General features: G+C 38.3%; 1 protein-coding gene across 11 annotated transcripts in view; it reads right to left on the reverse strand.

Annotated features, from left to right (window-relative positions):
• The window catches only part of TASP1 (taspase 1), a 395,076-nt gene that overhangs the window by 157,733 nt on the left and 218,104 nt on the right, over window positions 1-19,239 (reverse strand). Inside the window, exon 14 of one of the 11 annotated variants that reach the window (XM_013985076.2) lies at window positions 6,724-6,855. The exons of 9 other annotated variants lie outside the window; for them this stretch is intronic. In XM_013985076.2, the coding sequence (XP_013840530.1) occupies window positions 6,763-6,855 (93 nt within the window). In that variant the 3' untranslated portion in view covers window positions 6,724-6,762. Of the gene's footprint in view, window positions 1-5,831; window positions 6,856-19,239 lie in introns of those variants that run through there. One more of the 11 variants, XM_021078003.1, reaches the window with a different exon arrangement.

The following is a 19,239-nucleotide window of genomic DNA, read 5'->3' on the forward strand; positions in this document are numbered from 1 at the left end:
ACTGTGAGGTGGCACTCTGGCTGAGCACACCTTATGCCCTTACATAGTGAATTCTTACCTGATGTGATAACAGTCACACTCTGCTTTCTTTTTCTGGCACAAACATGATGGACCTTAAATGACCAATTCCAGAGAGAAGGGCTGAGGAAGTATGTCTGGTTGGTTTTTATTGTTTTGTTTCTATTATGGGATTCCCCCCCCCTTAATGAGTTGAGACAGGAGACGCTATCCCCACCCCTACCCCTACCCCCATCCTTTTCCCAGAGTTCCGTGCCCATGGCTTTCAAGAGCTGTCTTTCAAGGAGACACAACTTGTGAATAAGTATATTCTAAGCATTCTTTGTGTGCGGCATTAAACCTTGGAATGTAGTTTACTGCTCTAAAAATAGACTTTGGTCTTCAGACTTCAGCCTGAAAGCAGATGTACTCAACTAGTTGAGAGTTTCACATGAACCTGCTTAATATAATCCAGAATAATGTGTCTATTTTATAGAATGAAACCCCTTTTAACTACAGGTCAAAAGATCTGAGTGCTCACTTCCTTTAGCCTGTATGATAGCAGGAAAATCAGTGAAACTCTCAGAGCTGTAAAATGAGGGCTCTGGGTTGGATGGTCTCTAGAGCAGCCTCTCAAAGTATGAACATTTTCTGACACTGACTTCTTTAGATTTTGCACATGCTGAGTGAATCTAAACATGAGCATTTTACTTCTGTTCCACCATTGTCTTAAACTGAAAGTAATAACTAGGCTGGAGCAATCTGAAGATGTAATTCCTAAGGTCAACCCAACAAATCAGACATATCAACAGATTGAGGAATTGATGCCATATGTTAGTCATTTTACTGCATGTCGCCCCTACCTCATTTTCCACATTTAGAACAAGGATGCCGTAAAAGACCATTGGCAAATGTGGACAAAGCACAAAGACAGCATTATGGTAAATTTAATTGTTAGTCCTGAAATGAGGCTACATTAAGGGAAAAGTTCTATTGTTCTTGCATAGAAATATCATGTCCAGGGAGCCTTGAAATCAGATTAAAATGCTGTCTGATGAGAACAGCATGTTGTTCCAGTCTCTCAGCACAACTCCTGTGACTTCTTTTACCATGCCGACGACACCACATGTCAGAGGCAACATCAGACAACATTGCCCCCTTATTTTTAGCCTAAAAGCCCCGGGGAGGCATGTACATAAACAGAGCAAGCCCCACAGCACCTATTATATCACCACTCACATGGAGAATTATCGAGGCTATTCCATTCTGCTAAAGGTGATAAAAGCTCTCCACTTTTTAGCAAATATTTATTCTGCACTTATTATGGGAGGACAGAAGAATGAAACACACATGGATCTTGCTCTGAAGGCAATTAGATCTTTGTAAGATGTGGACGCTAGCTTCTTGTGAAACCAGTTCCTCGTAAAATCTTAGTAAAATAGAGTCCCCATATTTGCATAATGCTTTAGTTTCCACAAGGTTTTTGCATTGATGAGATTGCCTCAACATACCTTCTTGAGTAGAAAGATGTATACTACACCTATTTTTCAGGTGGGGAAAAAAGCAAGGCTCAGAATGATTATGCGGTTTGCTTACGGTCCCAAGGGAAGTGGAAAAACCGAGACTTGGAAAAAGCCTTTGGACTCCAAATTTAGGGCTCTCTCTACTCCCACAAAGCCTCACCATAAAGGAATCTAAATCGAGCTCTGCTAAGAGGCACAACTTTCACTACAGGAGGTTTATGACTAAGTAGTGTTTCAGGGTGAGACAGGGTTTTCTCAGAGAAGCTACTGCCACAAATTTTACAAAAAAATTTCAGGATGTCTCTGGGATTCAGAGAATTGGGTTTGAGCCTTAACTCTGCTGCGGATGGACTAGAGAGTCTCTCAACTGGGGGGTCACTAGCTCTCTGGGCTTCAGCATCTCCGTAGGTAAAAATGAAACATGTGCACTGCTATCTCTGCAGAAACAAAGCCTGTCCCTGGGCTACCTCTTGGGTAAGGAGGTAGGCAGGCAGGGATAAAGGTCAGGGGACATGTCATACAGAGGACATGGAAATACACAGCTGAGACCATCATGCTAATGTGCCTTCTAAGACTGTGGAGACCTTTCATAGCCATTACTCTGCTTTTTAAAATTTTCCTTACCCTTCTTTTTCAAAGGTCCAAAGAGAAACATGAGTGTTTTTCTATTACAAATTGTTTTGAAAAAAAGAAATCAGTACATGCCATTCCATGTATTCCATACAGTCACAATTGTGTAAAAAAAAAAAAACCAAAACCCACAATTGCAAAAACAGAAGGAAATATATCAAAATGTTAACAGTGGTTAATGTGGGGTAGCTCATTGCATTCCAGAAGCATTCATTCAGAGCCAAGATTAAAGTTTTTTTTTCCTTCTTGTCATTTTTTGGTATTTTCTTAATTATGTAGCAGAGTGATTTAGTGAGTGTTTAATGTAACAACATAATCTATTGAGAAATTCATCTATGTCCTTTCTTACTGTTCGAGACACATTCTGGAAGGCGTGACTGTGTCCCCACTCTACTCCCTAGCATTACCGAAAAAGGATGAACAAAATAACTGTAATGTCTGTACAGGACTCAGCAAGTGTCAAGACAATCACCATCTTATTGAAACCCCTTCCTTCCTTGGTTTCCAAGACCTCACACTCACCTGTTTCTCCTCAACCTCTCAGTTTCCCTTGCAGGTTCCCCCTCATGTCCCCAACCTAAAGGCTCTTTAGGACTTTAGCTCCCCAGGACTCAGGCCTCTTTCCTGCTGTCTGCGGTCACTCCCTTAGTGAGCTCATCCAGTCCTGGAATTTTATAAAAGCATTTATATGCTGAGACTCCCAAATATACATCAGCTCAGGCCTCTCCTGACAGCAAGGTGGTTGGAACCTCTGGTTCTGGAGTTCAGATGGTCTGGCTTGAATCTTAGCTCCACCTCCTGGTAGCTGTGTGACCTTATGTAAGTGACTTAGTATGACATATTTCTTCTCTGAGAGGCTAATAGTAGGAGGAGGTGCTAGGCTAAAAGAATTGTTTTGGGCATAAATGCATAAAGTGTTGCAATGGAGAAAGAGAAAGAATAATAACTCTCCAGACCTACCTCCTTCTCCAGTTGCCATCTCATTGCTTTACTTCCATTTACAAAGTTCTTTAAAAGACTTGTCTATTCTGGTTACCTCAGATTTTTCCTTCCATCCTCCTTAAACCCCCTCCACTCAGGCTTCTGCCTTGACCACGTTACTGAAACAGCTCTTCTCAAGGTAAGTAATGACATCCAAATGCTCAACCCAATGGTCTATCCTCAGGCCTTACTTCATGGACCCAGACTATGGGATCTGATACGGTGATCAGTCTCTTCTCCCTGAAATACTTCTTCTCCTCGGTTTCTAAGACACCACATCCATCTGGTTCTCCACCAGCCTCTATGGCCATTTCTCAGCCTCCTTTGCTGTTTTCTTTCATCTCTCTGACTTCTGAACACACAGGAGCTCCTCAGACCTCCCCTCTCCTGGCTCCGGTCACTTTTTTGGTAATCTCGTCTAGCCCTGTAATTTTAAAAAGTATTTACATGATGAGATTCCCAAATATATACCCCTCTCCAGATACACATATCCAACACCTACTGGACCTCTCCATTCAATGTCTAACAGGCACCTCAAGATTAACATGGCCCAAATCGAGCTCTTTTGACTTTTTCTCAAACCTTCTTCCTTCTGCTGCTTCTTCACCCCAGCAAATGGCAACTCCACTCTTCTGATTATTCAGGCCAAAGTTTTAAGAGTCACTGATGCTTTCTCTAGCTCCCTCTACCTCAGTCTGATCCATCAGCAAATCCTGTTGGCTCTATCCTAAAGTGGACATGTAAGCCAACTGGCTCCCACCACCTGCACAGCCCACGTTCCAGTCCAACTCGTTACCATCACTCGCATGAATGGCAAGTCTTCCAGTTGGCCTCCCTTTCAGCAGCTGGGGTCACCTCTTAAAATGTAAAATGTCAGATCACATCCCTCCTCTGCTCACGACCTTCCAATGGCTCCCATTTCAGAGGAAAAGCCCAGATCCTGACAGTGGCTGATAAGAACCCCCATGATCTGGTCCCTCATTGCTCACTCTGACCCACTAGGACTGGTTGCCTCACAGTCCTTATAACACACCAGGAACACTCACTCCTACATGGAGACCTTGTACTTACTGTTCTCCATGGCTGGGATGTTCTTGCTTTGCTCGCATAAATCTTCCAAGGCTTTACTCAAATGTCATTTTCTCGGCAAGACCTACCTAACATTGAAACCCTTGTATTTCCTAAAATCCTCCCCAGCTTCCTATTTATTTACAGCCCTTATAACAAACATAGTATATGACTTACGTTTTGTTTATTATTTCCCCCACTAGTATGTAAGCCCATGAGTACAAGGATTCTTGACTTTTTGGTTCACTATTATGTCTCCAGGAAAATACCTGAATATAAAAGGCACTCAAGAGCATTCGTTCAATAAATATTTTATTTAAAAAAAATGAGCTGCTACATTTTATCAAAAGTCTACTCCTAAGTATACTGAGTTTTTAAATAGCTAAAAATCTCAAAACCAAAGAATCAAGGCTTTCCTACCAGTTAATCATTAGCCACTGTAATAATCCTTGATTAGCTCTAATATTGATTGAGATAAAAAGAGATGAATCTTTGTCATATTTGAAGGTGAAAAATCACATAAATTATATACGGCCTTTTTTTTTTAACCCCCAGTGTGGCTTATTGAACAAAAACATAAATTGCTAAATTCAGGAACTTGCTGTACCTAAGAGGTTATCACATTAAAGACCAAGTCCTTCCTGTTTGGCCATGTGGCTTTGGGAGCCTAGGAGAATTAGAAATGGAAGCATATTTTATTCAGGGGCTACTGGGGTTTACTACTAACTGACTATTAAGAGTTTGTTTTGCCAAGATGTTCCATTTTTAATGGAGCAAGTTCTAACTGTGGGCAGGTTCTAACTGTTCAAAATTTTACCATAATGTCCACAAGAACTATTAATGGAGAAAATCAGGTGATTATTGGGTTTTTCATCTGTTACAGGAGGCATATTTAAAATAAAATTAATTTCCTATTTCAAGTGGAGAAAAAGCTGTTTCCAAGTACTTTGAGCATCTCCTAATAGCAAACTGTTAATATAACCCTCATTCTAAATTGATTTTCTTTTTTCCCTTCAACACTGCAGCAGACAGTATAGTCCAAACATGTACAGTACAGTGATGACAGCTCAAGAGCATAAAAGTAAATTGTCATACCTACCACTTATTGCAGCCAGAAGTATTTGAAAGTAAATAGAGTAGCTCAGCTATATGCAAATGTCTCAATTCGTTATGACTAAAATGTACAAATTTCACGAATTTACAGCACCACTTTATTTACAAGACAGAAATCATACATCATAACTATCATAAAAGAATTTTAATCCTTAGGGTTAGACAGAATGGATACTTCAAGAAGAATGCTTTAAAGAAGACAGAAACTATACTATTTGAATGAACGGGAATGAATGAAAATTTATTCCAGCAGAGTGACTTTGCTTAGGGTTTAAGATCTACAACACGGGAGTTCCTGTCGTGGCGCAGTGGTTAACGAATCCGACTAGGAACCATGAGGTTGCGGGTTCGGTCCCTGCCCTTGCTCAATGGGTTAACGATCCGGCGTTGCCGTGAGCTGTGGTGTAGGGTGCAGACGCGGCTCGGATCCCGCGTTGCTGTGGCTCTGGCGTGGGCTAGTGGCTACAGCTCCGATTCGACCCCTAGCTCTGATTCGACCCCTAGCTCCGATTTGACCTCCATATGCCGTGGGAGCGGCCCAAAGAAATAGCAAAAAAAAGACCAAAAAAAAAAAAAACAATATATATATATATAAAAGATCTACAACACGGATCAGTCTCAAACCCCTGTGGGTGAAGCAGGCCAGGTGTAGGGCTGTCGGAATGGAAATGTCTAAGCTCCACCAAAACCTAGTGACCACCACTTGGGTCCAACTAATTGTGGTTAAGTAGGAAGTGGGCCCCAGTGTTGCCAAATCTTCTACTTTTGTGACAGAAAACAAATCAGGAGGGGAAAAGCTGTATTTTTTGTGTAAAACGTAAACTGTTTAGATCTTGTATACAGATCTTATACAAGATTTAGACTTTGTATAAGTTCAAAATTTTTTATGTAAATATTTTCAATGTTTTAAAAAGCTGATCTTCTGAGGAGTCCAGCTTTTGATCTCAAATCTGGAGGTTACTGGGGAGGAGGGACAGTAGGGATAAAAATGTTGCATCCAATGGCCACCTGTACCCAAAGTTCTACCTCGAACCTCAGTGCAGAGCCACTCACAGAAGACATACCTATGGGATGAACGCCAATCTGTGCAAGTACGGCCAGTACAACCTCCGCTGTGTCCCCATAGATTCAGTTCCCACTTCTACTCACCTACTTAATAAAATAATGTGATAAAAGTCTTTACAACATAAAACCAAGGGGTGAACCTGAATATCTACAATCAAAGAAATCCATATTTTGCTCTGAGTTAGGAAGTTAACATGACGTAAGAATGGCACGACCAAGATGATGACCTTTTTTAAGACTGAATAAAGGAGGGGTGGGGGCAGAAAAAAAAATTCCTTTCATCATTTTTCCACTGATTTCCAACCAAGAGAAGGAAAAGACCATTCTCTAACCATTAGTTACTCACTGTGGGTAATACGGCCAATCATCCTCATGAATACTGGTCTCAGTTACAACTCCTGGTCATGTGTTGCTCTGGGGGCCAACAGCAGGCATGTGTTTGCTGTTGGAGGTACATATTTACCTGAAATGCTGGGCCCTAGAAGGTGACAAGGTGACATTGTAATGCTAGGTTCACACCTGATATGAATTGTAGAGTCGATGGCTATGAAAGTATGTAGAGGAAGAGAAATTCATGTTTTCATTATTTTTCATGTTGCTATAAAACCAAAAAAAAAAAAGAGGCTTATTCACTTCCTTCCAACTAACATGAAGTGTCTACAAGTCCAAGCAACAGACATGTTTATCTTTGCAAAGATATACTCCTACAGCATGATTAAAATGAGATTAATTTGGATAAATGAGGTTAATACTTCTGAGAAGATTTATGTTCTTGCCAACATGAGTGAATTCCCTTTTTGTGTTTATTCTATTTATTGTTTTGGAGCAAAGTCAAATGAATCATTTGGAAGAAACGGATGGCATAAGACTAATTAGACAAAAATAAAATTACCAACTACTCTTAGAAGTGAACTTGAGGTTGGGGAAACTTCTGTCTGAAAGTTTGTTTTTCACATATTCAACCTTCTACAATCTTCTCGTGTTCGTCTAAAAGACTTTCTAAATAGACCCAATGGGATCCTCCTGGCAGTCCTAAGAGCATGGAAAAGAAACGCAATTTTCTATATTTGAAATTCTGGGCAAGCTTGAAAGGTACAAGGAAAATCACTGATTAGCCACTTTTCCTTCTGTTCCAGAAGTGCACTTGCCAAATTTAGCTGTCTGGGAGGTTTTCCTAGTACATAGCTTGTTGGTGGCGCCTAACACCATTATGGGACAGTTGGCTTCCTGCCAGGGATCAGACTCCTTCAGTTGTTGGGTAATATGGGGACTAGATTATCAAAAAAAAAAAAAAGTTAAAATTTGGCTTAGACCAAAGCCAACTTGTATCTAAGTGGTTTTTCATAAATCTAAAATATAGTCCAGTAAATCTTTATGGTCCAATAAATCCACCCAGTGACTGAAGGTCACTGGCCACTCATGGAACTCATGGTCAACACACTCGTGGGTAGGTTTTCCAATGTCTAGAACTCAGTGGAATCTGAGAACACTGTTTACATTCACACAAAAGATATTCAATGGTACATCTGTCCATCCAAACTTTTTTTCATTTTTTTTATAGACTATTTTATTAAAGTCATTGAATAATAAATTTTGCCATTTTGGAAATCTTTATTGTAAAGACTTTTTTTTTTTTTTTTTTTTACTCTAATGACAAGCAGGAGCCCCACTGCCAATGATTATTCTGGATCCTCATGTTGGATACATTCAATTTCTTCCTGAGACACACATTTCCATCTGTATTTCTTTTTTGTCATCAATTCTGTAGCCTCTGGTAGACCCTGCTACATTGGCAAACCTATCCCCTGTAGAATGCTGTAAAGCTGCAGAACAGAATTTTCATTGAGATTGTTTTGACTCTAAGGATGGATCTGAAAGTATGGCAGTACTAACATAACAGTCTTCACACTCATGAACATTGAATATTTTTCCTCCATTTATTTAGACTTTCTTTTATTTCTCTCAACAAAGTTTTATAATTTTCAGAGGATGGGTCTTGCATGTTATTTGTTAAGATTCATTTCACGTCATTTGAAAATAACTACAGTTTTTACTTCTTTTCCAAATGTTTTATTTATTTTACTTGCTTTATTGTGCTGGTTAGAAATTACAGCAAAACAGTGAATAGAATCAATGAGAATGAACTTCCTCTTTGCCTGTTGTCAGTATTGGAAAGAAAGTCTTCAGTGTTTCCCTAAGGAGTATGGTTTTAACTAGGTTTTGGGTAGATGCCCTTTATCAGATTGAGGTATTTATCAGATTCCTGGTATTTTAAGGTTGTTATCATGGGCAGAAGCTGAGATGAGCATATAATATCGAGATGATCATAAGGTTTTTCTCCTTTATTGTGATAATACAGTAAATTACACTGGTTTTTTTTTTGTTTGTTTGTATGTTTGTTTTTTTCTTTCATTTTTGGCTGCCCCACAGCATATGGAGTTCCTAGGCCAGGGATCAGATCCAAGCCGCAGTCACAATCTAGGCTGCAGCTGTGGCAATGACAGATTCTTAACCCACTGTGCTGGAGTGGGGATGGAACCTGTGACCCAGCACTCTCAAGAGGCCACCGATCCCACTGTGCCAAAAAAGGAACTCCATGCATTGGTTGATATTTTTTAACAGGTTCGTTGATATGTAATTCACATACCACAAAGAAGTGTTTGATTTAGTTCTTTTAGTGTGTTCACAAAGTTATGTAACTTCAATATCATAACATTTTCATCACCTCAAAAAGAAATTCTGTACCCATTAACACTTACACCCCTATTGCTAGCCCCTGGAAATCACTTCAGTACATTCCATCTCTATAGATAGCCTATTCTGGGCATTTCATATGAACAGAATCATAAAATATGTGGCCTTTCATGTCTGGCTTCTTTCACTTAGCATAATGTTTACAAGTTTCATCCAAGTTGTAGTGCATATCAGCATTTTGTTCTATTTATGGTTGAATTATATTCCATTGTATGAATACATTACATTTTTTTAATCCGTTCATCAGTTGATGGGAACGTGGATTGTTTCCACTTTCTAGCTACTATTGAATAATGTTGCTATAAACATCTGTGTACAAGTTTTTGCGTGGACATAGCTTTTCAATTATCTTGGGTATACACCTAGTAGTAGAATTTCTGGGTCATGTAACTCTAGGTTTAATATTTTTTTTGCCACATCCATAGCATGTGGAAGTTTCTGGGCCAGGGACTGAACCTACACCACACTAGTGACCCAAGCCACTGCAGTGATAGGGATGGATCTTTATCCCGCTGTGCCATGGGAGAACTCCTAGGTTTAATTTTTTAAGGAACTCTCAAACTGTTTTCAAAAGTGACTGTACCGTCATCAAAACAGTGTGGTACTGGTATCAAAACAGACAGACAGACCAATGGAACAGAACAGACAACCCGGAAATAAACCCTGACACCTATGGTCAATTAATCTTTGACAAGGGAGGCAAGAACATAAAATGGGAAAAAGAAAGTCTATTCAGCAAGCATTGCTGGGAAACCTGGACATCTGCATGCAAAGCAATGAAACTAGAACACACCCTCACACTATGCACAAAAATAAACTCAAAATGGCTGAAAGACTTAAATATACGACAGGACACCATCAAACTCCTAGAAGAGAACATAGGCAAAACACTCTCTGACATCAACATCATGAATATTTTCTCAGGTCAGTCTCCCAAAGCAATAGAAATTAGAGCAAAAATAAACCAATGGGACCTCATCAAACTGACAGGCTTTTGCACAGCAAAGGAAACCCAAAAGAAAACAAAGAGACAACTTACAGAATGGGAGAAAATAGTTTCAAACGATGCAATGGACAAGGGCTTAATCTCTAGAATGTATAAGCAGCTTATACAACTCAACAGCAAAAAAGCCAATCAATCAATGGAAAAATGGGCAAAAGACCTGAATAGACTGTTCTCCAAAGAAGATATACAGATGGCCAACAAACACGTGAAAAAATGCTCAACATCGCTGATTATAAGAGAAATGCAAATCAAAACTACCATGAGATACCACCTCACACCAGTCAGAATGGCCATCATTAATAAGTCCACAAATAACAAGTGCTGGAGGGGCTGTGGAGAAAAGGGAACCCTCCTGTACTGTTGGTGGGAATGTAAACTGGTACAGCCACCATGGAGAACAGTTTGGAGATACCTTAGAAATCTATACATAGAACTTCCATATGACCCCCCAATCCCATTCTTGGGCATCTATCTGGACAAAACGCTACTTAAAAGAGACACGTGCACCCGCATGTTCATTGCAGCACTATTCACAATAGCCAAGATATGGAAACAACCCAAATGTCCATCCACAGATGATTGGATTCGGAAGATGTGGTATATATACACAGTGGAATACTACTCAGCCATAAAAAAGGATGACATCATGCCATTTGCAGCAAAACGGATGGAACTAGAGACTCTCATACTGAGTGAAATGAGCCAGAAAGACAAAGACAAATACCATATGATATCACTTATAACTGGAATCTAATATCCAGCACAAATGAACATCTCCTCAGAAAAGAAAATCATGGACTTGGAGAAGAGACTTGTGGCTGCCTGATGGGAGGGGGAGGGAGTGGGAGGGATCGGGAGCTTGGGCTTATCAGACACAACTTAGAACAGATTTACAAGGAGATCCTGCTGAATAGCATTGAGAACTTTGTCTAGATACTCATGTTGCAACAGAAGAAAGGGTGGGGAAAAAAATGTAATTGTAATGTATACATGTAAGGATAACCTGACCCCCTTGCTGTACAGTGGGAAAATAAAAAAACTATTAAAAAAAAAAAAGTGACTGTACCATTTTACATTTCCACCAGCAATATATGAGGGTCATATATACTGCCAATGCTTATTATTGTTCATCTCTTGATTATAGCCACCAAGATAAAGGTGCAGTGGCAGAATTATGGCCTAATTTGCATTTCTCCAAGGACTACTGATGTTGAGCATCTTTTCATGTACTAATTGGCTATTTGTATATCATCTCTGTAGAAATGTTTATTCGAATCACCTTACCTGTTTTTTGTCTTTTTATTGTTGAGTTGCACAAGTTCTTTACATATTTCGATATAAATCCCTTACCAAATATATGATTTGCAAATGTTTCCTATTTTGTGGGTTGTCTTTTCATTTTCTTAATGTTGTCCTTGGAAACAACAAAGTTAACTAATTTTGATGATCTCCTATTTATCATTTTTTTTCTTTTATTACTTGTGCTAAGAAACCATTGCTTAATCCAAGGTTATGAAGATTTTCTCCAAAGATTTGTTCTAAGAAATTTATAGTTTCGGTTCTTACATTTTGATCTCTGATCCATTATGAGTTAATTTTTATACATGGTGTGAGGTAAGGGCCCTACTTCATTCTTTTGCATATGAATATCCACATGTCTCAGGATCATTTGTTGACACTGATTTCTAAACGTTAATAAAATTGTGCTTTATTGGTGTACATGTATGATGTGTGTGTATATATGTGTGTATGTAATATTGATGGATATTTTTATTGCTAGATTTTTAATAGTAAATTAATAAGTAGCTTATTAAGAATTCCTACATATATGTTTATGAGGGATACTGGTCTGTAGTTTTCCTTGCTTATAATATCTTTATCAAATTTTGATGTTAAGGTTACCCTCACCTCATAAAATGGGTTGGAAAGTATTCTTTTTGCCTTGTTTTTCTAAAAGAACTGGCTTAAGATTATATTATTTCGTCCTTAAATGTCTGACAACAATACACCAGTGAAGACATCTGAGCATAAAGCTTTATTTTGTGTAATAAAGCTGTTCATAATGTCACCGTATTTATCCATTAGTGTCTGTAGGATGTGTAATCCTACATTGATGCTTGCTTTCATCTTGATGTTGGTTACTTGTATTTTTTCTCTCTTTTCTGATTATTCTTTCTAAGGTTTATATAAATTTTATTAATTTTTTTCAAAGAACCAACATCTGGCTTTATTTTTCTGTTTTTTTTTAATTTTTTATGTTATTGTTTTTACTTTTATCTTGATTATTTTAAATTTATTGTTCTTAAAATTTCTTAGTATGGAAGTTTAACTCATTTTAAATCTTCCTTACCACTGTAAGCACTGAAGGCTATCCTTTTCTTTGTAATGTTTTCATTGCATCCTATAAATTCTGACATAGGGCTTTCATTATCATTCAATCTGAAATAATTTCCAGTTTCTTTTGATAAGTACTCCTTGTGATATTCAAAAAAATAATTTGTTGAGTGTAGTGATCAATAAATATAATTGAGGTCAAGTTAGATCATAGCATTGTTTGAATGTTTACTAGTTTTTATTCTACTGACTTATTACTGAGAGAGGGATGTTAACATTTCAACTAATTATTTGTCTATTGTTCCTGATAATAGTTCTCAAATAGTTCTCAAGTTTTTCTTCGTTTATAGTACTAGGTGCACATATACATTTGGCTTTTTTATGACTTCTTAATGAAATGACCATATTATCACTATGGAATGTCCTGCTTTACCTTGGCACTTCTGCAGCGACTCAAGCCATAGATTCTGTTTTTTCTGATTTTTATTTTTTCCATTATAGTTGATTTATAGTGTTCTATCAATTTTCTACTGTACAGCAACGTGACCCAGTCACACACACACACAAACACACACACACACACACACACACACACATATATACACACACATTCTTTTTCTCACATTATCCTCTATCATGTTCTAACACTAGATATAGTTCCCTGTGCTTTACAGTAGGATCTTATTGCTTAACCACTCCAAATGCAATAGTTTGCATCTATTAACCCCAGACTCCAAGTCCATCCCACTCCCTCCACCTCCTCCTTGGCAACTACAAGTCTGTTCTCCAAGTTCATATGTCTTTTTTTTTTTTCCTGTGGAAAGGTTCATTTGTGCCATATATTAGATTCCAGATATAAATGATATATGGTATTTGTCTTTCTCTTTGTGACTTACTTCACTTAGTAAGAGAGTCTCCAGTTCCATCCAGGTTGCTGCAAATTGCATTATTTCATTCTTTTTTATGGCTGAGTAGTATTCCATTGTGTATATATACCATATCTTCCTAATCCAATCATCTGTCAATGGACATTTGGGTTGTTGCCATGTCTTGGCTATTGTGAATAGCGCTGCAATGAACATACAGGTGCATGTATCTTTTTCATTTCTTTCTTTCTTTCTTTCTTTTTTTTTTTTTTTTTTTTTTTTTTTTTTTGCCTTTTAGGGCCACACCTGCAGCATATGGAGGTTCCCAGGCTAGGAGTCAAATCAGAGCTACAGCTGCTGGCTTACGCCACAGCCACAGCAACACCAGATCCGAGCTGCATCTGCGACCCACAATTCATGGAAACACCGGATCCTTAACCTACTGAGAGAGGCCAGGGATGGAACCTGTGTCCTCATGGGTCCTAGTTGGATTCGTTAACCACTGAATCACGACAGGAACTCAAACATGTATCTTTTTCAAGGAAAGTTTTGTCTGGACATATGCCCAAGAGTGGGATTTCTGGGTCATATGGTAGCTCTATATTTAGTTTTCTCCACACTGTTTTCCATAGTGGTTGTACCAATTTACAGCATAGGAGGGTTCCCTTTTCTCCACACCCTCTCCAGCATCTGTTATTTGTTGACTTGTTAATGATGGCCATTCTGACAGGTGTGAGGTGGTACCTCATAGTAGTTTTGATTTGCATTTCTCTAATAAGCAGGGATGTTGAGCATTTTTTCATGTGCTTATCGGCCATCTGTATATCTTCTTTGGAGAAGGGTCTATTCAGGTTTTTGCCCATTTTTTAACTGGGTTGTTGGGTTTTTTTGCTGTTGAGTTGAATACGTTGTTTGTATACTTTAGAGATTAAGTCCTTGTGAGTTGCATCATTTGAAACTATTTTCTCCCATTCCATAGGCTTTTTTTTTTTTTTTAATGGTTTCCTTTGCTGTGCAAAAGCTTGTCAGTTTAATTAGGTTCCATTGGTTTATTTTTGTTTTTATTTCTGCAACCTCAGGAGACTGACCTAAGAAAACATTTGTACTGTTGATGTCAGAATGTTTTGCCTATGTTCTCTTTTAGGAGTTTTATGGTGTCTTGTCTTGCCTTTAAGTCTTTCAGCCATTTTGAGTTTATTTTTGTGCATGGTGTGAGGGTGTGTTCAGTTTCATTGATTTACATATGGCTGTCCAGTTTTCCCAGCACCACTTACTGAAGAGACTGTCTTTTTCCCATTTTATATTCTTGCCTCCTTTGTCGAAGATTAATTAACTGTAGGTGTCTGGGATTATTTCTGGGTTCTCTATTCCGTTACATCAGTCTGTATGTCTGTTTTAGTACCAGTACCACACTGTCTTGATTACTGTGGTTTTGAAATGTTGCCTGAAGTCTGGAAGAGTTATGCCTCCCGCCAAGCTATAGATTCTTAACCCACCGTGCCATAGCAAGAACCCCTGAGCCTTTTTTTTTTTTTTTTAACATTTAATGTTCATTTCTTAAAAACACCATATAGTTGGGTATTCAGGGTTTTTTTCTTTTCAGTTTGAAAATCTCTTCAGTTTAAAAGGAGTGTTTAGTTTATTCACATTTAATGCAATTATTGATATGGCTGAGTTTAAGACTTTTAGTATTTGTTTCCTGTTTGTCTCATATATTCTTTGTTTTTCTCTCTTTTCCTACCATATTTGGCATAAATGAGTATTTTGTAGTACTTCCTGTTATGATTTGTACTGATTATTTCACTTTTTTTTTCAGTTTTAAAAATTTTTATTTTATTTTATTTTATTTCCCACTGTAAAGCATGGGGATCAAGTTAATCTTACATTTATACATTTTTTCCCACCCTTTGTTCTGTTACAGTATGAGTACCTAGACATAGTTCTCAATGCTACTCAGCAGGATCTCCTTGTAAATCTGTTCCAAGTTGTATCTGATAACCCCAAGCTCCCGATCCCTCCCACTCTCTCCCTCTCCCATTGGGCAGCCACAAGTCTTTTCTCTAAGTCCATGATTTTCTTGTCTGTGGAGATGTTCATTTGTGCTGGATATTAGATTCCAGTTATAAGTGATATCATATGGTATTTGTCTTTGTCTTTCTGGCTCATTTCACTCAGTATGAGAGTCTCTAGTTCCATCCGTTTTGCTGCAAATGGCATGATGTCATCCTTTTTTATGGCTGAGTAGTATTCCACTGTGTATATATACCACATCTTCCGAATCCAATCATCTGTGGATGGACATTTGGGTTGTTTCCATATCTTGGCTATTGTGAATAGTGCTGCAATGAACATGCGGGTGCACGTGTCTCTTTTAAGTAGCGTTTTGTCCAGATAGATGCCCAAGAATGGGATTGGGGGGTCATATGGAAGTTCTATGTATAGATTTCTAAGGTATCTCCAAACTGTTCTCCATGGTGGCTGTACCAGTTTACATTCCCACCAACAGTACAGGAGGGTTCCCTTTTCTCCACAGCCCCTCCAGCACTTGTTATTTGTGGATTTATTAATGATGGCCATTCTGACTGGTGTGAGGTGGTATCTCATGGTAGTTTTGATTTGCATTTCTCTTATAATCAGCGATGTTGAGCATTTTTTCACGTGTTTGTTGGCCATCTGTATATCTTCTTTGGAGAACAGTCTATTCAGGTCTTTTGCCCATTTTTCCATTGATTGATTGGCTTTTTTGCTGTTGAGTTGTATAAGCTGCTTATACATTCTAGAGATTAAGCCCTTGTCCATTGCATCGTTTGAAACTATTTTCTCCCATTCTGTAAGTTGTCTCTTTGTTTTCTTTTGGGTTTCCTTTGCTGTGCAAAAGCCTGTCAGTTTGATGAGGTCCCATTGGTTTATTTTTGCTCTAATTTCTATTGCTTTGGGAGACTGACCTGAGAAAATATTCATGATGTTGATGTCAGAGAGTGTTTTGCCTATGTTCTCTTCTAGGAGTTTGATGGTGTCCTGTCGTATATTTAAGTCTTTCAGCCATTTTGAGTTTATTTTTGTGCATAGTGTGAGGGTGTGTTCTAGTTTCATTGCTTTGCATGCAGATGTCCAGGTTTCCCAGCAATGCTTGCTGAATAGACTTTCTTTTTCCCATTTTATGTTCTTGCCTCCCTTGTCAAAGATTAATTGACCATAGGTGTCAGGGTTTATTTCCGGGTTGTCTGTTCTGTTCCATTGGTCTGTCTGTCTGTTTTGATACCAGTACCACACTGTTTTGATGACTGTGGCTTTGTAGTATTTCTTGAAGTCTGGGAAAGTTATGCCAGACTTGGCATAACTTGGTTTTTGTTTCTCAGGATTGCTTTGGCAATTCTGGGTCTTTTGTTATTCCATATAAATTTTTGGATAGTTTGTTCTAGTTCTGTGAAAAATGTCATGAGTAATTTGATAGGGATTGCATTGAATCTGTAGATTGCTTTGGGCAGTATGGCCATTTTTACAATATTAATTTTTCCAATCCATGAACATGGAATACCTTTCCATTTCTTTACATCTTCTTTGATTTCTTTGATTAAAGTTTTATAGTTCTCAGCATATAAGTCCTTTACCTCCTTGGTCAGGTGTATTCTGAGGTATTTGATTTTTTGAAGTACACTTTTAAAAGGTATTGTATTTTTGTATTCCTTTTCTAATATTTCATTGCTGGTATACAGAAATGCGACTGACTTCTGAATGTTAATCTTATATCCTGCTACTTTGCTGAATTTATTAATCAGTTCAAGCAGTTTTGGGGTTGAGTCCTTAGGATTTTCTTTGTCTAGTATCATGTCATCTGCATACAGTGACAGTTTTATCTCTTCTTTTCCTATATGGATGCCTTTTATTTCTTTTGTTTGTCTAACTGCTGTGGCTAGGACTTCCAAAACTATGTTGAATAGCAGTGATGAGAGTGGGCATCCCTGTCTTTTTCCAGATTTGAGTGAGAAGGCTTTCAGTTTTTCCCCATTGAGTATTATATTTGCTGTGGGTTTATCATAAATGGCTTTGATCATGTTCAGGAATATTCCCTCTATACCCACTTTGGCAAGAGTTTTGATCATGAAGGGATTGTTGGACTTTGTCAAATGCTTTTTCTGCATCTATTGAGATGATCATATGATTTTTGACTTTTCTTTTGTTAATGGGGTGTATGATGTTGATTTATTTGCATATGTTGAACCATCCTTGTGAACCTGGGATGAACCCTACCTGGTCATAGTGTATGATTTTTTTGATATGTTGTTGGATTCGGTTGGCTAAGATTTTGTTGAGAATTTTTGCATCTACATTCATCAAAGATATTGGCTGATAGCTTTCTTTTTCGGTGTTATCTTTGTCTGGTTTTGGAATTAGGGTGATGGTGGCATCATAGAATGTCTTTGGGAGTGTTCCTTCTTCAATTATTTTACTTTAACTTTTCTGTTATATTTAAATTTGTTACCCTAGAAATGAAATAGGCATCCTCAACTCATCACAAACTATATTCAAATATTAACATACTATCTCATGAACAATGTAAGAACCTTGGTTATATAATTACAAATGCACATATTTCAGACCATTTCTCACAGTACCACAGGTCACAGACTTTCTCTTCAGTATTTTGTTGTTGTTGTTGTTCTTTTTAGGGCCACACCTTCAGCATATGGAAGTTCCCAGGCTAGGGGTCAAATTGGAGCTACAGCTGCCGGCCTACACCACAGCCACAGCAGTGGGGCTCCAAGCTGAGTCTTCAACCTACACCACAGCTCACAGCAACACTGGATCCCTGAACCACTGAGCAAGGTCAGGGATCAAATCCACATCCTCATGGATACTAGTCAGATTTGTTTCTGCTGCACCATGATGAAAACTTCCTTTTCAATTTATTAATTTCATTATCCTTCTTATGCTTAAATTTGGATAACTGCTATTGAACTGCATTTCCACTCATTATTTCTTTTTATAGTTATAATTTATTTCACTGTCCTTCTATGCTAATTTCAACATCTGGGGCTTCTGTGGGTAAACTTCCACTGACTAATCTTTCTCTTAATATTCTAGCACAAATCACATTTTCTTGATTTTTCACAGGGCTCATCATTTTTATCACATGACAAACACTGTATGTAAAAGAACAGTAAATAATATATAAAATAAATAATATTTACCCTAAAAATATGTCCTACCCCTTCCTCTAGGTTTGGATGTGGAGTCAATCTAATCTCTAGTTGAGCTGACTCTAGGCTTTGTGGTGGTTTTAGATTTAATTCATTATTGGCTAGTATTTTGAGGTCTGGATCAGTAACTTCCCTTCAGTGAAGTCTGGGACCTGAGCCTTAGTGACAGTCTAGAGACGTTTGCAGGTCTTATAATCCAGTTGCCAGCATTCTAACCATGGGAGATTCGCTTTGTTTATAGACCAGCTACCAACTGTCTTGGTTGCTTATGAGTTCTTTGCTCTTGATAACAGTCCCTGGCTTTCTGTGTCACAACATGTGTCTCTTGGGAATCTGCTCTGCCTCCAGACTCTTTTTGGCCATTGCTGTGCCTTTGGTGAAAATCCTACATACCCTGATGAGTCATTCTCAGTTCTTTGCCCTGATCCAAGCCTTTGGTGTGCTCACTTGGTGAAGGCTACAGAGGGAAAAACAGGTGGTGGGTACAAGACTCACCCTGTGACTGGGGATTCTCAGGATTTCAATCTGTCACACCAGTTTACATGTGGCCATAAGTAGTTTATTTAAAGTTTGTCTGGTTTCTCTTTATACTCTGTATTGGCTTTACTCCTCTTCCTGCTGCTCTGCCAGGAATGAAGCAATCAGAGCTTTTTTTCTCTCCTAGGAAAGGCCTATCTGTTTCTGGAATTTAGTTCAAGTTT

Source organism: Sus scrofa, chromosome 17, assembly GCF_000003025.6.
Source record: "Sus scrofa isolate TJ Tabasco breed Duroc chromosome 17, Sscrofa11.1, whole genome shotgun sequence".
Taxonomy (NCBI): domain Eukaryota; kingdom Metazoa; phylum Chordata; class Mammalia; order Artiodactyla; family Suidae; genus Sus; species Sus scrofa.